This window comes from Babylonia areolata, chromosome 33 (genome assembly GCF_041734735.1).
Source record: "Babylonia areolata isolate BAREFJ2019XMU chromosome 33, ASM4173473v1, whole genome shotgun sequence".
Classification (NCBI taxonomy): domain Eukaryota; kingdom Metazoa; phylum Mollusca; class Gastropoda; order Neogastropoda; family Buccinidae; genus Babylonia; species Babylonia areolata.
Genome location: NC_134908.1, coordinates 18,320,917 through 18,347,952, shown reverse-complemented (window position 1 = coordinate 18,347,952; position 27,036 = coordinate 18,320,917). Strand labels below are relative to the sequence as shown.

Sequence of the window (27,036 nt, the reverse complement as noted above, 5' to 3'; positions counted from 1 at the left end):
GTGTGTGTGTGTGTGTGTGTGTGTGCACGCATGCGAACGCGCACACATCAACACTCCACCTTCCTCTTTAAAAAAAAAAAAATCATATAATAATATATCTAAACGTCTTTCATTGACTCCTTGTTAATGTGGTTTCTTGACAACATCACATTGTTTGAAGATGACTATTCTCTGGGATGCAGAAGACATACAGATTTCGATTATGTTTCAGGTTCCTTTTATGTAAATGTGGGCCTTTAGACAACACACCTTCTTCATTGGTAAATATAAAGACAGATACTAGTATCATTTCCAAACAAACAATGCACATATTTCTTCAAAATAGAACAGAGTTTCTCTGGGCCTTCCCAAATGTATATGTGTGCGTGGGTACATGTCTGTTGTACCTCTCTCTCTCTCTCTGTTTGAGTGTGTGTGTTGTGTGCATATCATAGGAGCTGTGAAATATGTGTGTGTGTGTGTTACCCTCCACTTGCACACTTGTGTGTGTGTGTGTGTGTGTGTGTGTGTGTGTGTGTGAATTATGGGAGTTGAAGCACATAGAAACGTGTGTGTGTGTGTGTGTGTGTGTGTGTGTGCGTGCGTGCACACACACACGTGTATGTGAATTGAGGCATGTAGAAATGTGTGTGTGTGTGCATGTGTGTGTGTATACATGTGCATGTGCTTTTTCCGTGTGTGTGAATGTGTGTGTTTAACAGTGTATGGGTATGTGTGTGTGTTGGGATTTGTGTGCTTTTATGTGTAGTGTGGGGTCTGGGTACAGTTGTTTGCCAGTGACCTATTTTCTTTCATCTTTTTATTTTTCAACTGCTGTGCATCTTTCCCTGCACTGTATTTTGACGTATGTATCATACCCTTTTAAGAATTAAGAAATAAATATCCTCCAAGGATAGGATGTTTGTATCTGTGTTTTGTGTGTGTGTGTGTGTGAGGAAGTGGGAGTGTGTGTGCTATTATATGCCTGTGTGTGAACGTGTGTGTATGTCACTATGTGTGTGTGTGGTACATGTGTGTGTTGTGTATGGATGCGAATCTGGTACATGTGTGTGTGTGTGTGTGTGTGTGTGTGTGTGTGCACGCGCATCTGTTTGTACATGTGTGGGTGTACTGTGTGTGTGTGGGTGTGTACATGCATGTGTGTGTACTGTGTAGCATATTGTGTGTGAGTGTGGATGTGTATGTGTGATGCATGCAAGCATGTGTGCATGAATTTGATGTCTTTACATCTGAAACTAATATATGAATCTAGTACACTCAGTAAACAGGGAGATGATGCACTCAGACTGTGATAACACTGATTGAAAGAAGCTGTCTCCCCTTCCCTCTATCCACACTCAGACACTAATATGTATATAAATATCCAGAGACAGAGGTAGACAGACAGACAGGTACACAGACAGACTGAGAGACAGACAGACAGACAGACATGCCAGTCATTCTATTATCAGTGACAAGACAAGACATGTAAAGATATGTTTATTCCAGGAAACCCCATGGAGGTACATAAAAATATTACATATTTCATCCAATACAAAACAGAACACATTTGATATGAATATTGTATTCACAATCAATTACACTGGCTATCTGAGTGATATGTTTGGAGGGGAAAAAGTATGCAGCTATTAGACAACATATAAAGGATTTAGAATTGTTAATTATTACCACGGCAACATCAATTAATATAAATAATAAGAATGTTTTATTTCTACTGCTTTTTCATTCAAATACAATAATACTCTAGGCAAATCACATGATCAAAATATAAGAAGAAGAAAAAAATCACATAAAAATCATAATCACAAGCGAGAATTTTATAACAAATCTACCCCCACTCCCTTGTATACAATGTACAGTCACCTCACCCACATAGCAAACATCCAAACATAATCCACGTTATCATAATACCAAACACACATACACATAATCTGATGCATGTACACACACACACACACACACACACACTCACATGTGCACGCAGACACAGAGACACAGATACTCACTGTAAATATACATACAGAAAAATAAAATAATAAAAATCTGAAGAGAGTTAAGAATGAAAAATCACAAAGTCACAAATACACACCATCTTGGTTACAAATTGGTGTGCCTTTTTTTTCTTTGTGTGTTTGTGTGTGTGTGTGTGTGTGTGTGTGTGTGTGTGTGTGTGTGTGTGTGTGTGTGTGTGTGTGTGTGAAATCTACAGTGTCAATCAAGTGCCTTTTTTTCTCTTTTTTTTTGTTATCGTTGTTAACAAGACAATGTCAATCATGGACAAATCAGAATTAGGATTAAAATCATTATATTTAAAATAGACCCTATTCTTATTTACCATTCAATGAGTTATGTTGTTGTAGACAGAATAAATGACATGAACTTGGTTATGACATTTTAACATTAGATATTCTGACTTTAGTGTCAGTTTTTCAATGTGTCACTGTGGTCAGTTAATTACATACATATGCCATACCACATCTACTTGGCAAATGCTAGACCAGCAGCATAACCCAACACGTTAGTCAGGCCTTGAGTGCATGTTTGTTTACCTATCAGAGTGGATTTCCTCTACACAATTTTGCCAGAGGACAACATTTGTTGTCATGGGTTCTTTTTCAGTGTGCCAAGTGTGTGCTGCATACAGGACCTTGGTTCATCCCCTCATCTGAAAGACTAGACGTTGAGTTTGATTTTCCAGTCAAACTTGGGAGAAAGGGTGAGACATGGATTCAAACCCTGACCTTCACAGACACTGTACTGACAGATAAACGTCTTAACCATTCTGCCACTTTCAGGAAATTCAGGTCTTTGGGGTATCAGCCTGTAGTAAAAGCCTTATTGATCATGACACACACAAACTGTATGAATCAACTTGTGTGTCTTCAAGTCACCAGTCTCAGTAAAAGTCTCACTGCACATGTCACACACTAACTGTTCATGACCGGTATGGATCAACTTGTCGTTTTAAATTATCTGTCCCAGTAAAAGCCTTATTGCACACATCACACACAAACTGTATGAAACAACTTGTGTGTCTTAAATGACCTGCCTGAGTAAAAGCCTTACAGCACACATCACACACATGCTTCATTGTTATTTCTCTGCATAAGTTTCCTGTCATCTAGGTCAGCAAACTTTCCCTCATCCATTTGCTGTAAATATTGGTTTTCTCACCTGTGTGGATTCTCTTGTGTCTTTTTAGGTCACTAGTCTCAGAGAATGCCGTCCAACAGACATTGGGTTTCGCACATGCATGGACTGACCTGATGGCACAGTGTGGACACATGTAAGGTTTTTCCCCTGTGTGGCTTCTCCTGTGTCTCTTCAAGTGATGAGCCAGAGTAAAAGCCTTACTGTACACGTTACACACCAACTGTTTATGACTGGTATGAATCAACTTGCGTTTCTTCAGGTTGCCAGTGTACTGTGTACATTTTTACTGGTGTAATTTCTGGATGTGTCTCTTTAAATCACGTGACTGGGTGAAAGCTGCAGGACAGTGAGGACAGGTGTGAGGTTTCTCTCCTGTGTGGGTCAGCTGATGTCGCTTTAGATGACTGGAACAATCAAAACCTTTTCCACAGTCTGTGCACATGTGAGGTTTCTCTCCTGTGTGGATCCTCTTGTGGTTTTTTAAGGTACCAGCGTGAGAGAATGCTGCCCCACAGACATCACAGGTATAAGGTTTCTCTCCTGTGTGGATCCTCTTGTGCTTTTTTAAGCTACCATTATGAGAGAACACTGCCCCACAGACATCACAGGTATAAGGTTTCTCTCCTGTGTGGATCCTCTTGTGCTTTTTTAAGTTACCATTATGAGAGAACGCTGCCCCACAGTCATCACAGGTATAAGGTTTCTCTCCTGTGTGGGTTCTCTTGTGGTTTTTCAAGACACCAGTCTGAAAGAACGCTGCCCCACAGAAATGACAGATACAGGGTCTCTCACCTGCATGGACTGACCTGATGTGTGTCTGTAAGTCACTTGACTGATTAAAATCAGCGTCACAGTGTGGACACTTGTTAGGTTTTTCCAATAAGTGGATTCTCCCGTGTCTCTTCAAGTCACCAGTCCGAGTAAAAGCCTTACTGCACACATCACACACATGCTGCCTGCTCTTTTTCTCCTCACTCTCCTTGTCAGTGTTATCATCAGCTTCGTTGTTTGTTCTCTGCACAACTTTCTTGTCATCAAGGTCACTGACCTTTCCCATGTCCATGTTCCTGTAGACATGTGGTTTCTCACCTGTGTGGATTATCTTGTGTTTTTTCAAATCACCAAATTCAGTGAACTCCGCCCCACAGACATCACAGACATAGGGTCTGTCACCTGCATGGGCTGACCTGATGTGTCTCTGTAAGTGACCTGAACGATTAAAACCAGCGGCACAGTGTGGACATATGTAAAGTTTTTCACCTGAGTGGATTCTCCTGTGTGCCTTCAAGTGACTAGCCCGAGTAAAAGCCTTACTGCATACCTCACACACATGCTGCCTGCTCTCTTTCTTCTCACTCTCCTTGTCAGTGTTATCACCAGCTTTGTTGTTTGTTCTCTGCACAACTTTCCTGTCAGTGACCTTTCCCACGTCCATGTTGCTATAGTTACCAGCATCACAAACACCAGGTGTGGAGGACACAGGTAACACAGCATGCAGTTTCTCACCATGAACATGCACCATATCTAGTTTTGAATTCCTGAACAGCACAAAGGAAGCAGAACATCGCTGAGACACATGACTTCTGTTCTGAGACAGCAGTGACCCAGAAGTGTTGGCAGACATGTGTAGAGGAGTTCTGTTTGCTTCAGATGCTGACAGCTGAGGTGTTGTCTTGTTAGTGACTGAAGAATCAACTTTTACTTGTTTCTGAAATGAAGATAATGAAAATTACTGCCAACAGTAAGACAAACACAAATTACCAGATAAATGAGCAAAACGTCTTGACTTGTGGTCCAAAATGTGTCGTTCAGTCTGTACTCACACTACACATATGCATATAATACTTTTCCAGTAAAGAAACAGAAGGCAAATTCCATTATTATTTGGAAAGAAATATTCACAGTTTTTAAATATGAGCATTTATTCCCATGGGCTCTGAGAATGAGTAGCCTTTTTTTAATGGCATCTATGATCAGACAGAGAGGTTGTGATGGACCTTCAGTCTGTACTGTGCAGAGTGTGACAATGGGTCAGATCTGCCGATAATAATTTACCCAAAGTTCTGGATTTCTCCAGAGTGGTTATGGTGTATATTAGGCCCAGAAATACATTTGACAATTTTGTTATGATCCGTTTAAAAGGTAAAGATGTGATTAAGGCAGGAATGGTTTGAAAATTTCATAAATCGAAATTATAATGAAAAAACAATGAAATGCCAACAGATGTTGGTTACTTAAGATTGAGTTGTTCCACTTCCAGCATGCAACTTTCAGTTTGACAAACATTCTTTTCTGATGATGAGCAAAACAGAATTTGGATCAATAAGATGTAAGTACTGGTAACCCCCCATGGCAACCACACACAGACACATTCACTCACAGACATACATACAGACACAAAGAGAACCAAAACTGGGTTATTACATGGACACTCTTTGTTTAAATACACGAGTCAAAAATGGTCACACAATAACATATTCTTTGTATCAATCTTAGTAAAAGGTTGTCAGGTAATAATGGCATGTTCCCTGATCATCACAAAATTGTCAGAAAAAAAAGCTCATCATCCCTGTCAGCTTTATAAATTACAACAGCTGTGTGCAATAGGTTAAAGTATAACTTTAATGAAAAGAAATATAATAACAGGCAGATATCTGAGCAATGACACAGCCACAGCCCAGAGAACTTGTAATGGTTACAGGAAGCAAAGGATGTTAAGTTCTTTTACAGCATCTCTTGTTGAAGAAATCACAAGTAAACGTTTTACACACCTGGTTATCACCTGCTGGTCTGTTGTCTTCATTTCTGCCGGAGGTGGATTCAGATCTGACTGCATGACACATCACTGCCATCATGTCTGTCACTGCTTCAGTCTGCACATCGGTGCTAGTGTTTGATGTGACTGGTTCAGTCTTGATGACATCAGTGATGGTGTTTGATGTGACTGGTTCAGTCTTGATGACATCAGTGATGGTGTTTGATGTGACTGGTTCAGTCTTGATGACATCAGTGATGGTGTTTTCTGTGACTGCTTCAGTCTTGATGACATTAGTGATGGTGTTTGCTGTGACTGGTTCAGTCTTGATGACATTAGTGATGGTGTTTCCTGTGTTACGGCATTCACTCTGGAAATCAAAATTCACCTCTGAACGATCATGACAAAAGTTTCCTTGAGAGTATTCAGAAGTCATTGAAGTATGAGACCCATACTTGATGTTTACTTCCCTTTCCCCTTTCTCTACAGACTGGAACTGGTGATACATATCACTTGTCACATAGTGATCAACTGGTTCAGTTTTGATACCTGGACCACTGTCTGTGTGTCTGTCTGGTTCAGATTCCAACACAGCAGCTGATGGATTCCAAGTGCCTGTCTCACAGGCTGTGCTCACATTATTTTCAGATGTTTCACATGTGCTACCTGCAACACTTATCAGTCAAATGTCATTTACAACATCTCTCTTCCTGAACTGATCACCATCATCTATCATCATCAAACACTAAGGTGATCAATGTAAAAATCAGAATAAGAAGTAAACTATCACAGCTACGTTCACAATGTAAGTATTTGGCCCAGACCTGTTAACAGACATAAAAGAATCATCATCCTCTAAAAAAAAATGATCACAAAGTTTGGGATTCAAAGGGTTTAGCAATACTGCTTAACATTCAGTTGATCAGTCAGCCACAATGGTCATAATCTACCTGACTGTGATGGCAAAACAAAAGAAAACAAAACAAACAAAAAGAAAACAAAGCAAAAAACAACCCCCCACCCCCCCCCCCCAAAAAAAAAAAAAAGAAGAAGAAATAAAATAAAATACATACACAAACAAGCTTATCTAAAAAAGCTGGTGGATATGTTAAAGACTGGATTTGTACAATTTGTACAGCACTATTTACTAATTACTATTATTATAACTAGCTCTATACAGCTGTCAGTTTGTACTGGTTGAAGAACAAGGATTCAAACTGGGCTGATTCTTAGTGGGACCTCACCCTGCAAATTGTGGCACACTCTCAAGTGACATGGACTTTAAATCATTATAATGAAGATTGATGCTCACACCTGGGAGTTTGTGGTGTTTACAATACATGTTGCATCAGGTACACCATACACAATCAAGTGTATGCAAACACAGACATGCAAACCAATGCACATCCCCCACACACATTCATGACAAGCAAATTTGTCACAAAGATGGAAGGCAGAATGGGAGAGTTGTGTTTTGATACTTTTTACAACTGACCAGTATTGAGGAATCCACGTGGCTGAGTGAGAAGGGCAGTTTGTTCCATACTACTGGGCCAGGATAGGAAATGTCTTCTTAAATTAAAATCAGAAAGATGAATGTGCAACTGACCTGAACACTGATCCTGTGTCATCCACAGTGGTTCTTCAGCCACATCAATCTCTATCTTCACCTCTGACATCGCTTGCTGATCAGGGGATGCCATTTTTTCACAATGTCTGAAAGCATGCATGTATCACACACCTGTAGCTAAGTTCATTTCTTTAAATGTGTGTGTGCGTGCATGTGCGTGTGTGCATGTGTGTGTGTGCTTGTGTGAGCATGCATTTGCATGTGAACATTAATGAGTTCTTGCACTGGCTCTTAGTGCTGCAGCCTTGTGGGCTAGTTGTCCTTTGGGAACCATCCCAGCGCCAACTGTCCTAAAACACTCTTGACCGACAGTGGGGATGTAACTTTGGCTGGACACTCTCCACTAATATTTATATCAAATTCTAGCCCAAGTAGTCAGGACAGCAGATGCCTCCTCTGCTGTTCTGGTGGTCAAAGTTGGACACAACTGACAATCATACATATCATACATATACAAATATGACTTGATATGCATGTATATGCATATACATATTTGCAAATATGGGTTCATATGCATGTATTTGCATATACATATTTGCATACATAATATTTGCATATATATGACAGATTATTATCTGGAATATTTGACAGATTCATGTGTTTGTTTTCGTTTTCTTTTTCTCTCTGTGTGTGTGTGTGTGTGTGTTTACGTGCGCATGTGTGAGTGTGTGTGTTGTGTGTGTGTGTGCGTGTGCGTGTGCGTGTGTGCGTGTGTGTGTGTGTGTGTGTGTGAACATGTGTATGCCTCTGCATGACATTTTGGTGAGCAAACTATAGGCAGACGCATGTGGATTTTGTTTTCCTTTATATCAGTGTATGTTTGATTTTTTTTATGTCAAGAAACAGTATGTCAATGTACCTTGCACAGTTTTAACTCCACAGATGTTTGGTCATTTCTACAGTAGTACAATGACTGGAGAATTCATAAAGCATACCGGGACAAATAAATATTAAGCCAGAAAATTTATGTAATAAAACAAGAACAAGATATATCCTGCTCCTTAAGCACCAGTCTGTTGGAGCTGAGCTGGTGTGAGTGCTGCAAAGCTTGTGAAAAAATTCAGACACCAGATCTACAATGATCAATTATCATTTGTAACTTTCACTTCTTTTCTCTTAAGCCAACAGAAGAGTATACATGTGGATATCTCATTGAGGCCTAAATGCTATAAACATGTTAATATGGTGTTGATCAGAAGAGTATGTAGCTATCTCACTTAGTCCTAAATGTTAGAAACATATTAATGTGATGTTGATCAGTGTATCTTGTACAGAGCTAAAAGAAAAAAAATAGCCAGCTCAACAGACTCAACAGATCAAGGGCTGGATGGAAAAAATGAAAAAATGAAAGGATTGTGTTGCTTATTCCACCCTCATGAAATAAAATCTATTGAATTAAATTCAAAATTGGTTCAATGGTATCTTGGGATACATGTTCAAAATTTATCCAATGGTATCTCGGAATACATGCTGTGCTCTTTTCTTCACCTCGGTATAGTTCCACAAATAATGTTGATGGAACTTTTCTTGACCAGTTGACAAGTGTTCAAATTCTAACAAAGCAAAAATATCAATATTCATTCAGGAACAGAACTACTAACATTAGTAAGAAATGGTATAATCGCACTTTAGCATCCTAAGTTCTGCTCCAGGAATTTAGGATGCTAAAGTGCGACATTACATTTCATTTGAACTCTGGTGATTTTTGTTTTGAAAATATAATTATTATTATCATAATCATTTCATCTTTTTTTTTTTTTAACCAAATTAATAGCTTCCAAATCCAATGCATTTTCTAAAAAGATCAACTGAACGATTTCTAAAGAAACAGAGTTTTGTGGTGTCTTTTTGTTGTTGTTTTTTCCCCTTGATAAACATAAGTTACTTTTTTCTTTTCTTTTTGAAAGGCAGTTATTGTGTGGAACGTTGTCCGATGGGACAGGTGTGTGTGTGTGTGTGTGTGTGTGTGTGTGTGTTTCTGTTTTTGGGTGTGTTTTTTTCAAGCACAACTTACGGACTGTTTAGAAACTTCACTTGTCCTGACACTTGACAGATCGTTTTGTGCTATTACAACAGCTACAGATGCTCAAGAGCCTACTTCCCATCATTTGTCGAAACATAAGAAAATAACAAGCACAGATACGTCTTCATATCACGTATTTTAATGTGACACTCAGCAAACTTTGAATCTGCGCGGCTCAAAGGAACTGTGACGAGTCGTTCGCTTGCTATCCGGAAGTTGATCCAAATGAACACGGAAAAAGTATTTAGGGTGACAACTATATCTTTCAGCTAGCAGGTTTTGTTTCAGTTTCAAGGCGTCAAATCGTGTGGACTGATCTAGACAGACCATCACCACATCTGAAAAAAAAAGAAGAAAATCAAAAAAGGAGTTAGACGACTGATGTTCGTAAACCCAACGTGCTGATCTGGCTTTTAGCAATTGTCGCCACGATGACTAACGACTTGTCTGCTATTCAAGACTTGAAGTTTGATCGGAGTAACAGACACATCCAAGTACAATAGATAGTGAACTGCAATAGACTTTATACTGTATCATACATTAGGTATCCCATTAAGACGCCCAGAACGAGTTGGACACGAATTTATTTGATCTTGATCTTGTCAGACGCATGAGGCTTGGTAGTGGCCTGTTTGCTGTTCTGGGCTCGTCACTGTTCTAAAACTTGTATGCGTGGTTGTGATTAGTGGTGGCACTCTGGGTCATAAAGGGTGGGAATACTGCTTCAGTGAGTGTCCAAGCGGCCCTTGAAAGCAGCTAGTGTTGGGGCTAAACCCAATGTGCCCAGATAGCTAGCACGCACACTCGAACCATGATTCTGGGGTGATGCCCTCTCATTGGGTAGAATAAATACTTAACAGTAATAAATTGAAGTTTGATCCGAGTTCTATCCCACAAAGGGTCACACCGAAAAAATAACGACCCTGCCCTAGGTTCCTGAATTCTTTCAGACTCTAAGAGCCAGTGAATACTATACATGGTTCAAGACTGACTGGCCCAGCAACTGGCTTGCACAGTCACCAGTACTTCTTTTGGGGTATCCTTCAAACATATAATAGGGTAGAGGTTCAATTTCTCAAGAAGGCATCACTGTGTTCAGACAAATCCATATATACGCTACCTCACATCTTCTAGGCAGATGCCTGACAGCATGATAACCCAACGTGCTTGTCAGCCTTGATTACATGCATATATATTTGTGTACCTATGAGAGTGGATTTCTTTCTACATTCTGCTTCTTCTTCGTTTGTGGGCTGCAACAACCACGTTCACTCGTATGTACATGAGTGGGCTTTACATATATGACCGTTTTCACCCCACCATGTAGGCAGCAATACTCCGTTTTGGGCGGTGTACATGCTGGGTATGGCTGACATGGATTACAGGATCTTTAAGGTGCGTATTTGATCTTCTGCTTGCATATACACACGAAGGGGGTTCAGGCACAAACAGGTCTGCGTATATGGTGACCTGGGAGATCAGAAAAATCTCCACCTTTTACCCACCGGGCACTGTTACCGAGATTCGAACCTGAGACCCTCAGATTGAAAGTCCAATGCTTTAATCAGCTTGTGCCCATCTATTTTTACATAATTTGGCAGAGAATGACACTCTCGTTGCCATGGGTTCTTTTTCAGTGTTGCAAGTGTGTGCTGCTGCACACGAGACCTTGGTTTATTGTCTCATGCACTACATAACCCTTTTCAGCCATGTGGGCTATGTCTGGTGTTCCAAATTATGAAATCTGTTGGTGACTGAACAAAAAATTGAGATTTTTCCCAATGAAAAGAAGAAGAAGAAGAAAGAAAGTAAATAAACACTACTCTCATGTTCTCACAGAATGATTATAATAAATGATCTATTCTTCTTATTATTGAAAGCAAATCATGAATATTTTTCTAAACTGATTAACAACTGCTAACTTCAAGTGTTGATTGTTCTGGTTTTTTCCTGATGAACCAGTACTAATGTTTTTGAGAGTACAATGATACAAGGGATGTGATGCTTTTTAAACAATAGCCCACACAGATACATGAGCATACATGACATGCAAAAAAGTGCAGACTATCTATGTATTGCATGTGAATATATCTTAGAACAAAAATTCTTTTCGAAATATCATGAATGGGACATGGTTAAAAAAAAGAAAGAAATGTCAGTGATTGCTTTGACCATGACTTGTGTACATAATAATGCGTACAGCAATACTGTGACTTGTGTACATAACAATGCGTACAGCAACACTGTGACTTGTGTACATAACAATGCATATAGCAATACTGTGACTTGTGTACATAACAATGCGTACAGCAACACTGTGACTTGTGTAGATAACAATGCGTACAGAAACACTGTGACTTGTGTAAATAACAATGTGTACAGCAATACTGTGACTTGTGTACATAACAATGCATACAGCAATACTGTGACTTGTGTAACTAACAATATGTACAGCAATACTGTGACTTGTGTACATAACAATGTGTACAGCAATACTGTGACTTGTGTAGATAACAATGCGTACAGAAACACTGTGACTTGTGTAAATAACAATGCGTACAGCAATACTGTGACTTGTGTACATAACAATGCGTACAGCAATACTGTGACTTGTGTACATAACAATGCGTACAGCAATACTGTGACTTGTGTACATAACAATGCGTACAGCAATACTGTGACTTGTGTACGTAACAATGCGTACAGCAATACTGTGACTTGTGCAGATAACAGTGCATATGGCAAGACTGACTTTTGTAGACAACAGTATGTATGGCAAAACCATGACTTGTGTTGATATGATAACAAAGCATGTAAGACTGTGACTTGTGCAGATCTGTAATAATGTATATGGCAATACTGTGACTTGTGTGGATAACTGTGTGTGGCAAGAAAACGCTGATGGAAAGTATGCTCAGAATGAATGTTACACACACACACTCACACACACACACACACACACACACACACACACACAAATTATAGCATATGGCAATGCCATTACTTGTTTAGGCAATACTAACATGGCAAGAAATCACTGAGGAAAAGCATGCTTGGAATTAATATTACACACACACACACACACACATATACTCGCAAGCACACACACACACATATTATCCATAAACAACAATGTTCAAAAATGATTTTTGATTTTCTTTTATATATTCTTTTTCAATTAACAAAACAGAACAAATATGAATACATCAATCCATACACTGATCTGTATGTATCCATACTGGAAATAAGTACATGCGTACCAACACACATGCGTATGAAAATGATAACCCATGGCATTTCAGTAAGTTTTAGTGTTGGTGCTTACATATATAAAGAAAGAGAGAGTGAGAGAGAACGAGAGACATACTGAGAGAGATACAGAGAGATAGAGACAGACTGACACACTCCTATGCACACACAGAGAAAAAGAGACATAGAGAAAGTGACAGTGACTGAGAGAAAGAAGGCATTCCAATGGCATAAAATGTATGAGCATTTTTACAATACATAGTCACAGACACAATGTTACCACTGAATCATTGGCATACCCCCCAGTCCCCACTCCTCAATCCCCAACTCCTTTATGAAACACTGTGATATAATTTTCATTCGTATTCATTTTCCAAACTACAGTTGAATAAACTTTGTGAGTTGCCACTGTCATCTAGCAACTGCCATCGGAATCAAATATTTCTAATCTTTTGTTGCTTACACAGTTATTGTCCAGCTGACTACACAGGGCCATATCAGGACTGAAAAACTACATACTGATCCCACTAAAATGGGTATTAAAAAAAAAAAAAAAATGCTGGAAAAGAAAATCAGGCACAAGTCAAGTCATATTCACTTACATAAAGCTCACATAGGACATGCCTCTGACGTTGACCATTCTGTCAATTTTTCTGCAGAGGAAAAAATAAAAGAACCTGAACCTCAACATAATATTAATAATACATAACAATAATACAAAACACATCATCCAGAATAACTGGCATAAAAAAAAAAAAAAAAAAAAAAAAAATTGCCAACCTCCACCTCACATGTCCTGGGCACTAAAAAGAATACACCATTAATGTAAGAGAGAAAAAACAATGTGTACCATTGTGCTGTATTACATATGCAAATGTACCGCTATGCAGTGTACTATTGAGCAGTGTACCATTATGCACTGTACTACTGAGCAATATACCATTGTGTAGTGTACTATTGAGCAATGTACAACTGTACCAGTACCAGTGTTCCGTTGTGCAGTGTTGAAGTGTACCGTTGTGTAGTGTAAAGTTGTACAGCATTGAAGTGTACTGTTGTGCAGTGCAAAGTTGTACAGTGATGGAACGTACCATTGTGCAGTGTAAAGTTGTACAGCATTGAAATATACCATTGAGCAGTATAAAACTGTACAATAATGGAATGTACCGTTGTGCCGTGAACCATTTTGCTGTGTTGTCGTCACTTTTTCACACAGATTCTTTTAAACTTATCATTTTGATCCAGACAGAATTTCCTCTCATCAATAACAAGATGTTCAAACACTATCAAGCACCTCTGTCCACTGCTACAAGCATTTATTGAATATGGTGACAACTTTCTTCTTACTTCACACACTCAAAATGAAAAGTCCTTCACATCATTTCCTTTCAATTTCCTTTTCTTTGAGAACACTGATTTGATTCTCATAAAATCAACAACAGTATCTGGTGATAATTGGGGAGTCATGTTTTCCGATCAAAATGGTGAACCCAATCAAACTGCACCTCGTTTGATAACATTAACTTGTCGTTTATGAATCCTGAACAATACCCTCACGGTCCTCAAGAAGTCTCCTCTTACATCCGTGAAAAATGTGACTGTTCCACTTGGATCTAATTTCTAGGTCATCTGGTTTCTTTTTTTCTTTTTCTTGGTTCCTTTCTTTGATTCTTTTGTAATATTTACAACACATGAGGAAACAACACAAAGAAATGAAGAAAAAACATTATTAAAATAAAAAAAACAACAACAAAAAAAACAAAAACAAAACAAAACAGGAGACAATCAAGAACAACGACAATGGGGAAAAAAATGACATTGCTCAAAGAATTACAAATAAGAAATATGATAATGCAAATAAATCATGTGCAGAAAACAATCACCTTAAATATATGCATCATTGACCATCCATCCAACCACAGTGCATCACAATTTATATCACATTATTTACACAAGTGCATGGAGTTAACCCATCGGTTCAGCATTGGTTCTCATCAAGAGATGGAGAGAAAGATACATGTGTGTGCACACAGTGTGGACAGGTGTGAGGTTTCTCTCCTGTGTGGGTCAACTGATGTCACTTCAGATCACTGGATTCAGAGAAACCTTTTCCACAGTCTGTGCACACGTGAAGTTTCTCTCCTGTGTGGGTTCTCTTGTGTCCTTTTCAGTGACCAGTCTCAGAGAATGCTGCCCCACAGACATCACAGACATAGAGTATGTCACCTGCATGGACTGACCTGATGTTAGTCTGTTAAGCGACTTGAATGATTAAAACTAGCATCACAGTGTGGTCACCTGTAAGGTTTTTCCCCTGTGTGGATTCTCCTGTGTGTCTTGGATTAAAAGCCTTACCGCACACGTTGCACACAAACTGTTTTTGACCAGTATGAATCAACTTCTGTCTCTTCAAGGTACAAGCCTGATTAAAAGCCTTACTGCACACGTTGCACACAAACTGTTTATGACCAGTATGAATCAACTTGTGTCTCTTCAAGGTACAAGCCCGATTAAAAACCTTACTGCACACGTTGCACACAAACTGTTTATGACCAGTATGAATCAACTTGTGTCTCTTCAAGGTACAAGCCTGATTAAAAGCCTTACTGCACACTTAACGCACAAACTGTTTATGACCAGTATGAATCAACTTGTGTTTCAAGTTACAAGCATGATTAAAAGCCTTACTGCACACTTAACACACAAACTGTTTATGACCAGTATGAATCAACTTGTGTCTCTTCAAGGTACAAGCATGAGTAAAAGCCTTACTACACACGTCACATACAAACTGTTTATGACCAGTATGAATCAACTTGTGTGTCTTCAAGTTACTAGCCAGAGTAAAAGCCTTACTGCACACATCACACACAAACTGTTTATGACCAGTATGAATCAACTTGTGTCTCTTCAAGGTACCAGCCGCAGTAAAAGCCTTACTGCACACGTCACACACAAACTGTTTATGACCAGTATGAATCAACTTGTGTGTCTTCAAGTGACCAGCCTGAGAAAAAGCTTTACTGCACACTTCACATACAAATTGTTTATGACCAGTATGAATCAACTTGTGTCTCTTCAAGGTACCAGCCTCAGTAAAAGCCTTACTGCACACGTCACACACAAACTGTTTATGACCAGTATGAATCAACTTGTGTGTCTTCAAGGTACCAGCCTGAGTAAATGCCTTTCTGCACATATCACACACAAACTGTTTATGACCAGTATGAATCAACTTGTGTCTCTTCAAGTCACCAACCTGAGTAAATGCCTTTCTGCACATGTCACAAACAAACTGTTTATGACCAGTATGAATCCACTTGTGTCTCTTCAAGTGATCAGCCAGAGTAAAAGCTTTACTGCACACATCACACATGAACTGTTTATGACCAGTATGAATCAACTTGTGTCTCTTCAAGGTACAAGCATGAGTAAAAGCCTTACTACACATGTCACATACGAACTGTTTATGACCAGCATGAATCAACTTGTGTGTTTTCAAGTTACCAGCCTGAGTAAAAGCCTTACTGCACACATCACACATAAACTGTTTATGACCAGTATGAATCAACTTGTGTCTCTTCAAGGTACAAGCATGAGTAAAAGCCTTACTACACACATCACATACAAACTGTTTATGACCAGTATGAATGAACTTGTGTGTCTTCAAGGTACCAGCGTGAGTAAAAGCCTTACTGCAGATGTCACACACAAACTGTTTATGACCAGCATGAATGAACTTGTGTGTCTTCAAGGTATCAGCCCGAGTAAAAGCCTTACTGCACACGTCACACACATGGCGCCTGCTCTTTTTCTCCTCACTTTCCTTGTCAGTGTTATCATCAGCTTTGTTGTTTTTTCTCTGCACAATGTTTCTCTTGTCAAGGTCAGCAACCTTTTCCACATTCATGTTGCTATGGTTACCAGCATCACAACCACCAGGTGTGGAGGACACAGGTAACAGAGCATGCAGTTTCTCACCATGAACATGCATCAGATGTATCTTTAGACTGTTGAATGTCACAAAGGCAGCAGAACATCGCTGACACACGTGGCTTCTGTTCTGGGACAGCAGTGACCCAGAAGTGTTGGCAGACTTGTGTAGAGGAGTTCTCTTCGCTCCAGACACTGACAGCTGAGGTTTTGTTTTATTAATGACTGAAGACTGAAGTTTCACTTGTTTCTGAAATGAAAAATCAGTTTTGATAACCACTGTTATCAATAACACAAACACAACCAGTACACAATGTGCTGCATGGTCAACACACACAACAACAAAAAACCCAAGAGGCAAGGCCTTCAAGACTCACACATATATAATACCCACTGTTTTGAACACGTGAATTACAGCATTGGAATATAAAAAGGACACTGTAAAGCATACTGTCTTGAAAGTGACCTTGACCTTTGACTTCTTACTGAGCACCTTAACACATCATTGTACACAGTACGTTCTGCTAAGATCTCCCCTCTAGGGTGCCTCAGTGCGTCCCTAGCAAGGGAGTGAACTCTGTAGCCGCACCTCCTCGCCACGTTAATGTGGGTGTTCCTGCGGGGACATGGGGCAGAATGGGCATGACCTAGTCATGGCGAACGCGGCACGGGTGCGGACGATCGGCGCAATAGCAAGACTAGCTCTCGGCAACTCACTCAAGAGAGGTCGCAGACTAGACTGGTCAGGGTAGATGGAGCTCATTAGCCTTGGCAGGCAGTCCATCTAGGAGAAGGGAAACTCTGATTTCAAACCAACGGGTGGGATACCCAGCAAACAATCCCCCCCTGTGCTCACAGGGCAGGTCTTTGGACCATGAGCCCCGGGTAGATGGAGCTCGTTAACCTTGACAGGCAGTCCGTCTAGGGGAGGGATCCCCAATCTCTCACATCCCCCTGTGCTCACAGGGCAGGACTCTTTAGACCTGAGCTAAGGGAGAAGCCCCCTGACAGAAAACTTGATCCGGCCTGCCGAAGACGGAGTGTGTCAGCTACGGCGCAGGTTTCTGGTTAAAAATTCAGGACACACACGCATCAACGATCATGGTTATGCGTCAGACCACTTTGTCGTCATGGCGTCGTCCCTATCAGCGACAACCGGGGAGGGACGGAGCCGGGCCTCCTGCCTCAAAGGGGCCCACCAAAGCGACCGGTGCCTCTGTCAACCTGAAGGTCAGGGGAAGGCAGAGTAGAGCGACTGACCAGACAAATTCACCACCTGTCAACCTCACAGTAGCTCAGTGGAATGCAGAAGGGCTGAGAAACAAGAAACCAGAACTCCAGGAGTTTCTCCGAAATAACAACATTGATGTCATCTGCATTCAGGAGACCCATTTAAAAGATCCCCAAAGATTTTTTATTAGAGGCTACGAAGCCTTCCGCCAAGATCGAGAGGACAGACACAAGGGAGGAATCCTCACCCTCATCAAAATCTCCATCCCTGCAGTAGAAACAAGCAGATCGGGAAAAGAGGAGCTAGAGCATCACACAGTCAAGCTGCTACTGCCCAGCGGAGAACTACTGATCACCAACTGCTACAGCCCTCCAGGCTCAGCTCTAGCGCTACACAAAGTGAGACTTGAAGCTTCCAGACACCTTGTGGTTGGAGACTTCAACAGCCACTCGCCAAGCTGGGGCTATGAGGAAATGGACTCACGTGGTGAGGAAGTAGAGGACTGGATGATGGACAACAAGCTCATCCTCATCAACCATCCAGAGGACAAACCCACCTGCTACTCCAGAGCATGGAAGACCTGCTCAACACCAGATCTGGCCATCGCCACAGAAGAGGTTCAGCGACTCACCTCCAGAACAGTCAACACACAGCTAGGGGGAAGCGACCATCTGCCAGTCATCCTCAGCATTTCCAGCATAGGATGCACCCAGCACAGAATGGAACCCAGCTGGAACTTCAAACGAGCTAACTGGACTCTCTTCAAAGGAAAAGCAGACAACCTCTGCCAAGACATCAGTACCTCCAACAACCTCAACAACAATGTCAACCTTTTCAGCGATGCACTGCTGCGAGCAGCAAAGCAGTCCATCCCAAGAGGGAAACGCAGAAACTACAAGCCCTACTGGAGTGACACTCTGAAACAGCTCCATGCAGACCTAGACTCCGCCAGAGAAACCATGGAGCAGAGCCCCACTCCTGACAACATCCGGGAATACAACACCATCAAAGAAACCTTCCAACAGCAGAAGAGAACAGAGATACAGAGGAGCTGGAATGAGAAGACCAGCAGTCTCAACATGGAGAAGGACACCGGCAAGTTGTGGAACCTGACCAAGCTTCTGAACGAAGACACGGGCACCAGACACAGCAGAACTGTCATTGAGGAAAATGGCAAGCACCACGCGGGCAAGCAGGCAGCCAACATCCTTGCAGATTTTTACAGAGAGGGCAGCACCACAACACTCCCTGAAGCCCGAGTGCAGGAAGTCCAGAGGGAGATCAAGGAGAAGCTGAAACAGCAGAACCCGAGTCAGTCCATGATGACAGCCTTCTCCATGGCCGAACTCAGTGCAGCCATCAGGAAACTGAAGAAAAAGAAAGCCCCTGGGAAAGACGGCATCCCGAATGACATGATCAAGAACCTGGGACCTGTAGCCAGACAGAAGCTTCTCTTGATCATCAACCAGTCCTGGGACACAGGGAAACTTCCAGACCAGTGGAGAGAAGCCATCATCGTCCCCATCAGAAAGAAGCAGAAGGATAAGACTAAGAAGTCCAGCTATCGACCAATCAGCCTCCTGAGTTGTCTGGGCAAGGTGATGGAAAGGATGGTGAACACTCGACTCCTGAAACACCTTGAAGAAAACCACCTGCTCAGCAATACCCAATCAGCCTACAGGAAAAACCGCAGCACCGAAGACCAGCTGGTGTACCTTGCACAGGAGATAGAGACTGCCTTTCAAGAAAAGAAGAAGGTGCTTGCAGTCTTCGTGGACCTAACCAAGGCCTTCGACAAGGTCTGGAAGGCAGGACTTCTCCTGAAGCTCCTCAACAAGAAAGTGGAAGGGAAGATGTACCGCTGGATCCAGGATTTCCTCCAACACCGCAGGGCAAGGGTAAAACTCGACGGGAAAATCAGCCATCGGGTCACTCTACAGCAAGGTGTGCCGCAAGGAGGAGTCATTTCCCCTACACTTTTCCTCATCTTCATCGACGACATCGCTGAGAAGATCTCCAAGCATGTCTCCAGAGCCCTCCACGCTGATGACTTTGCTGCCTGGAGTGCTGCGGAATACCTCACGTCCGCCAGCCACAGAATGCAGGAAGCACTCAATCACGTGGGAACATGGGCCTCTGCCTGGGGAGTAGACATCAACACCACCAAGACAGTCTCAGCAATCTTCTCGCTGTCACCGATGTCAGAAACCTCCCACCTCAAACTGAACGGAATGCAGTTGAAACAGGATGACACGCCAATGTACCTGGGTGTGAAGCTCGACAAGCGATTGACATGGAACCCCCATCTCAAGGACATCGAGAGACGAGCAACCAGAAAACTGGCCATCCTGAAAAAACTCGCCGGGACCTCTTGGGGTGCCAACAGCAGCATACTGCAGAGGGTGTACACTGGAACTGTCAGGCCAACCCTGGAGTATGGCAGCACTGCCTGGGCCACGGCATCAGCAACCAACACAAGCCGCCTGAGCAAAGTTCAGAACGCAGGGCTACGGCTGATCACTGGCGGGATAAAGACGACTCCAGTTCAGGCGATGGAGAAACACACAGGCCTCCACCCACTCAAAGATAGACGAGAGGAAAAAGTCTTCATCCACAGCGAGAAGCTCCTGCGCATGCCAACTCACCCAATGCACGAAAAACTGAAGCACCCAACAAAGAACAGACTGAAGCGGACCAGCTTCAACCACCTCTCCAAGACCCTGCACCGCCAACATGAAGACCTGCTGCCCTCGTCCCCTGCCGAGATGGAAACACTCCCCGACTTCGAGGAACCGGCCGACCAACTGGAAGGAGTCTCAATCATCACAAAAGTCCCTGGCATCGACCAAAAGGACTGCCAAGCCCCTCCCCTGCTGAAAGCTCTGACATTGGAGATGATTGAGACTCAGTACAACCCCAGCGAATGGACGCACGTCTTCACAGATGGATCCTCGGAGGGAGCGGTGAAGAATGGAGGAGCAGGCATCTTCATCAGGCACACAGATGGAAGACTGACCCCTGGAGCCTTCCCCACAGGAAGAATCTCCTCGAACTACAGAGCGGAGACAGCAGCACTACTCCATGCTGCACAAGGCCTCAGGACGTCAGTCAACCCACCACCAAAGATAGCCTTCTTCACTGACTGCAGATCTCTCCTGCAGGGACTCCAGTCAACCAGAAACGAACAGCAGCTGACAAACATCAAAGCAGCCCTTCATGACCTTTCAAAACGGTCGACTGTCACTGTTCAGTGGGTTCCTTCTCACTGTGGGGTCATGGGGAACGAAAAGGCCGATGCTCTCTCCAAGGCAGGCAGCAAAATGAAGCAGTTCAGCCACCCCGTGACCTACAGAGAGGCCAGGACCATCATCCACAACCGTTACCAGAACCAGTGGATGAGAAGGCTGGGTGCAAACAGTGGTGTCGATCCAATCCACCAGCTCCAGAGACACCAGCAGACTGTCCTCTTCAGACTGAGAACCGGCCACTGCCGACTACTGAGTCACCTTCACCGTATGAAGATCGCCCACACTGATGAGTGTCCATGTGGCACTGGACCCCAGACCCCTGAACACATCCTCCAACACTGCCCAACCCATGAAGCTCTACGGCGTCAAACCTGGCCAGGGGGCACGGAGCTACAGGCGCAGCTTTGGGGAGACCGCCACGACCTGGAGAAGACCGTGGGCTACATCGTGGCGACGGGGGTGACCGTCTGACGCAGCCAAAACATCGAACGCAGAAGAAGAAGAAGTACACAGTACAGGTTATGACTGGAAAGGTCTCACTAATACCTATCACACCACTGAGTTTTATTTGCATATATCACTAACAGTAGTTATCAAGCAAAGGCCAACAACACACACACACATACATATGCATGCACATACACACACACACACACACACACCAAAAAGGAAATTTTCTATCTAAAATTACGTTTAAATAACATACTTACCGTGACCCAACTAGTGCAGACTCCGGCAGGGGTCTGACATTCCTGTCCTGTGCAAACTACTATCCGCCTATGCGGAGAAAACGAAACTACGGCCGATAACCCCCCGGAAGTAGGTAACCTCCCCTTTGTCCCGCTGGCTAAGATTCACTTTGTTTAGACCAACACCAGTCAAAAATGGTCACAGAATGACAGTCATGGTACATATTTACAAGTAACAATGGCAAGTTCTTAGATCACCAGAAATTGTCAGAAAAACTACTCCTTTTTACATAAACTTTCAAAATTACAACAGCTGTGTGCACTTGGTTGAAGTATAACTTAGAAGGAAAAGAAACATAAAACCACAGCGAAAGAGAGATAAAAATATAATAAAGTAAAGGAGAAGTGTTTATTACATATCTTGTAGAAAATATGAAGTACCCCATACCAGAAGTTTTACCCACCTGGTTATCACCTGCTGGTCTGTCGTCTTCATTCATCCCGAAGGTGGATTCCGATCTGACTGCATCAGGAGTCACCGTCATCATGATGTCTGTCACTATTTCAGTCTGCACATCACTGCTGGTGTTTGTTGTGACTCCTTCAGTCTTGATGACATCACTGCTGATGTTTGCTGTGACTGGTTCAGTCTTGATGACATCACTGCTGGTGTTTGCTGTGACTGCTTCAGTCTTGATGACATCAGTGCTAGTGTTTGCTGTGACTGGTTCAGTCTTGATGACTTCACTGCTGGTGTTTGCTATGACTGCTTCAGTCTTGATGATATCACTGCTGGTGTTTGCTGTGACTGCTTCAGTCTTGATGACATCACTGCTGATGCTTGTTGTGACTGGTTCAGTCTTGATGACATCACTGCTGATGTTTGTTGTGACTGGTTCAGTCTTGATGACATCACTGCTGATGTTTGCTGTGACTGGCTCAATCTTGATGACATCAGTGCTAGTGTTTGTTGTGACTGGTTCAGTCTTGATGACATCACTGCTGATGTTTGCTGTGACTGCTTCAGTCTTGATGACATCACTGCTGATGTTTGCTGTGACTGCTTCAGTCTTGATGACATCACTGCTGATGTTTCCTGTGACTGCTTCAGTCTTTACAACATCATGGTTTATGTTTGTGCTGATGGATTCAGTCTGAAAATGAAACTTAACTTTTGATTTCTCACACTGAAAATGACACCTCACATTCCATGGAGTCACTGGTGAAGAAGACAAATGAACACATGTACAGGATTCACATTTGATGTTCACATCCCCTTCTCTTTTGACTACAGACTGGAACTGGTGAAACACACCACTTGTTGCATCCTGATCAACTGGTTCAGCTTTAATACCTGGACCACTGTCTGTGTGTCTGTCTGTTTCAGACTTCATGACAGCAGCCAATGGATTCTGAGTGTCTGTCTCACAGGGTGTGGTGGCTGTGCTCACATCAGTCACAGACCTGTCACATGCATAATCTGCAACAGACAGAACACATAAGAGGCTTGTTAATGACAACAACTTCTGTCCTCAATCACTGATTGAAAGTGATTTGTCAGCAACTTCTGTCCTTCTGTCCTCAATCACTGATTGAAAGTGATTTGTCAACAACTTCTGTCCTCAATCACTGAATATCAGTGGATTGATATTGACAACTTCTGTCCTCAATCACTGAATGTCAGTGGCTTGATATTGACAGCTTCTGTCCTCAATCACTGAATGTCAGTGGTTTGTCCTCAGTCACTAAAGGGTTGATATCAGTTACAGGATCTTTAATGAGCATATCTAATCTTTTGTAAGCTTATTTCCATAAAGGCAATCAAGGCACAAGCAGGACCGCATTTGTGAATGTCAACTCAGAGACTGAAAACATACCACAGGCAATGGGATGGAAATGAGTTCCAGTTCTTGAATCACTTGGCTACTGTGCTCATTGCTGTTACTAGTGTTAGAAATATGACACTGTTGTTTATCATCTTTTTTTTAGCTTTGTTTTTTTACAACTGATAAACCCGATATGCTTTGTAAATATTATTCTGAATTTCAAAACATCATTATACACATGTGTAATGAGGTTCTGGTTCTGTGTGTGTCTCTGTGTGTGTGTGTGTGCGCATGTGTGTGTGTGTGTGTGTGTGTGTGTGTGTGTGTGTGTGTGTGTGTGTGTGTGTGCATGTGTGTGTGTGTTAGTGTTTGAGTGTGTGTATCCATGCTTTAGTGTATGCGTGCATGTGTTTCTGCAAACCTTTCTGTGCATGTGTTTCTGCAAACCTTTCTGAAGTGGTGAAGTGAGATTGGAACACACTGTTCATAATTATTATAAAGGCTTCACAGACACTGAAAAAAAAAAAATCCAGGCACATTTTAACACTCAATACCATTTCTGATCTCCAACCATGCACAGAACCATTCATGTACACCTGCTCCTCAGGAGCATATCATGATGACATGAGAAAATGGAGTTTATTCTATCTTATCTTTTTAATGGTGTTAAACTGTTATCAATGTTACCACTTCAAACCACACAGACCTTGTCCACTGGAAGCTATCTCCTTCAGTTTCTTGGCATGTGATCTGCCTGTCATGTGTCGCTCATACTGCCGGCCTGACTTGAGCGTCAAGTCACAGGTTGTACACCTGAACGACATGACGAACTGTGTCGCCAGACAAGGCTGAGAGAGGGCAAAGGTCAAGCAAGAAGTCTGGTACTGGAGATGTGTTGCTGAAAAAATATATTAATGTATCAGAAAACACTGAATGCATACCAAATGAGAAGATTATGCTTTATTATAAGCTGTATAGTATTTGCATGACAGCTACTAAAAAATAATAATAATAATAATAAAAATTAAAAAAGCAGAAAATAGTCACAGGTCCACAGATCAACTTTGGATATATATAATTAATCTAGCACAAGGAACTGACAAGAGAATAAATATTCGACACCTCGTATCGTATTGGTTTGTTTAAACTGATAACACACACAAACACACACAACAAAATGCCGTTGTTATCGACTTTTAATCACGAAAAGAAAAAAAGACTATAGACGATAAGTTGCAACTACGTGTACGCAAATGATTTAAAACCAGGGAAATGTCAGTCACTATTACTGTTTCAGAGGTATCACCCTGCGCAAGAGGCCGAGCTCCATTTGAAAAACAAAAGCTGCACTGTAAGCTTTGTATGGAATAAAATAACAACAACAACAACATGCATAACAAAGAAGACAAGGCTGAAAAATAAAACATTACACGCACATGTCTTCCCCTCTCCTCTCCACTGTCTGTGTGACTGGCGGAGTGAACGTCCACGCCTTGTTGTGAACATTAATCATTCCGTCTACAGGAGGAATATTGCCGACAATAAAAGCAAACAGAATGATAAAAACTCAAATAACTTACATTCCACAGAATTCTATTCGAACTTCAGAAAAATTGCAAGGTCCCTCCACACAAGTCATATAAGATGAGATAACTCTCATGGCTCAAATGCCACTGCACAAAACACTGTCTTTTAACCGAAACAGACAGATAATGACGAAAGTGTAAACAACATCAATTGGGTTTTGATGAAAAACAGTGACACTAACACACGAAAAATAATGTGTCTCGAGTGTGTGTGTGTTGTTGTTGTGTTTTGTGTGTGTGTGTGTGTGTGTGCACGCATGCGCACGTGCACGCATCAACACTCCACCTTCCTCATTAAAAAAAAAAAAAAAATCCATATAATAATATATATCTAAACGTCTTTCATTGACTCCTTGTTGTTAATGTGGTTTCTTGACAACATCACATTGTTTGAAGATGACTATCCTCTGGGATGCATAAGACATACAGATTTCGATTATGTTTCAGATTCCTTTTATGTAAATGTGGGCCTTTAGACAACTCACTTTCTTCATTGGTAAATGAAGAACACAGATAATGGTATCATTGCCAAACAAACAATGCACATATTTCTTCAAAATAGAACAGAGTTTCCCTGGGCCTTCCCAAATGTATGTGTGTGCTTGGGTACATGTCTGTAGTACCTCTCTCTCTCTGTCTGTTTGAGTGTGTGTGTTGTGTGCATATCATAGGAGATGTGAAATATGTGTGTGTGTGTTTCCCTGCACTTGCACACTTGTGTGTGTGTGTGTGTGTGTGTGTGCATGTGGCTGAATTATGGGAGCTGAGGCATGTAGAAGTGTGTGTGTGTTTGTGTGCATGAGTGTGTGTGTGCGTGCGTGCACACACGCACATGTGTATGTGAATTGAGGCATGTAGAAATGTGTGTGTGTGTGTGTGTGTGTGCATGTATGTGTGTATATGTCTGCATGTGTTTTTCCGTGTGTGTGAATGTGTGTGTTTAACAGTGTATGTGTATGTGTGTGTGTTGGGATTTGTATACTTTTATGTGTAGTGTGGGGTCTGGGTACAGCTGTTTGCCAGTGACCTATTTCCTTTCATCTTTTAATTTTCGGACTTCTGTGCATCTTTCCCTGCACTGTATTTTGACGTATGTATCATACCCTTTTAGGAATTAAGAAATGAATATCCTCCTAGGATAGGATGTTTGTATCTGTGTTTTGTGTGTGTGTGTGTGTGAAGAAGTGGGAGTGTGTGTGCTATTATATGCCTGTGTGTGAACGTGTGTGTATGTCACTATGTGTGTGTGTGGTACATGTGGGTGTTGTGTATGGATGCGAGTCTGGTACATGTGTGTGTGTGTGTGTGCACGCGCGTCTGTTTGTACATGTGTGGGTGTACAGTGTGTGTGTGGGTGTGTACATGCATGTGTGTGTACTGTGTAGCATATTGTGTGTGAGTGTGGATGTGTATGTGTGATGCATGCAAGCATGTGTGCATGAATTTGATGTCTTTACATCTGAAACTAATATATGAATCTAGTACACTCAGTAAACAGGGAGATGATGCACTCAGACTGTGATAACACTGATTGAAAGAAGCTGTCTCCCCTTCCCTCTATCCACACTCAGACACTAATATGTATATAAATATACAGAGACAGAGGTAGACAGACAGACAAGTACACAGACAGACTGAGAGACAGACAGGCAGACAGACATGCCAGCCATTCTATTATCAGTGACAAGACAAGACATGTAAAGACATGTTTAT

At 41.9% G+C, this 27,036-nt stretch overlaps 2 protein-coding genes across 2 annotated transcripts; both read right to left on the bottom strand.

The window, feature by feature from the left end:
- Positions 1–2,155: 2,155 nt before the first annotated feature.
- On the bottom strand, positions 2,156–7,611 carry LOC143277085 (uncharacterized). Its single transcript, XM_076581823.1, has 5 exons — positions 7,518–7,611; positions 5,925–5,958; positions 4,574–4,691; positions 3,491–4,054; positions 2,156–3,349 (listed from the first exon to the last, which is right to left on the bottom strand). The coding sequence occupies exons 1-5, from the start codon at positions 7,609–7,611 to the stop codon at positions 3,122–3,124; spliced, it is 1,038 nt and encodes a 345-aa protein (XP_076437938.1). The 3' UTR covers positions 2,156–3,121.
- Positions 7,612–15,352: 7,741 nt separating this feature from the next.
- LOC143277084 (uncharacterized) lies at positions 15,353–25,393 on the bottom strand. The gene is made up of 4 exons (XM_076581822.1): positions 25,318–25,393; positions 24,444–24,635; positions 22,376–23,391; positions 15,353–16,993 (listed from the first exon to the last, which is right to left on the bottom strand). The coding sequence occupies exons 2-4, from the start codon at positions 24,559–24,561 to the stop codon at positions 15,506–15,508; spliced, it is 2,622 nt and encodes an 873-aa protein (XP_076437937.1). The 5' UTR covers positions 24,562–24,635; positions 25,318–25,393; the 3' UTR covers positions 15,353–15,505.
- Positions 25,394–27,036: the final 1,643 nt, after the last annotated feature.

Bases quoted from the DNA above. Each gene is read 5' to 3' on its own strand.
- LOC143277085 (XM_076581823.1), bottom strand. From the start codon at position 7,611: ATGGCATCCCCTGATCAGCAAGCGATGTCAGAGGTGAAGATAGAGATT. The intron at 4,692-5,924 runs GTGTGTAAAACG...TGTGCTGTTCAG, and splicing joins GACCAGCAGGTGATAACCAG to GAATTCAAAACTAGATATGG. The intron at 3,350-3,490 runs GCTTTCACCCAG...GTGTACAGTAAG, and splicing joins CCTGTCCTCACTGTCCTGCA to GCTTTTACTCTGGCTCATCA.
- LOC143277084 (XM_076581822.1), bottom strand. From the start codon at position 24,561: ATGTCGTTCAGGTGTACAACCTGTGACTTGACGCTCAAGTCAGGCCGG. The intron at 23,392-24,443 runs GTCTGTGTGGTT...TGTCTGTTGCAG, and splicing joins GATAGCTTCCAGTGGACAAG to ATTATGCATGTGACAGGTCT. The intron at 16,994-22,375 runs GTGGGTAAAACT...TTTTCATTTCAG, and splicing joins GACCAGCAGGTGATAACCAG to AAACAAGTGAAACTTCAGTC.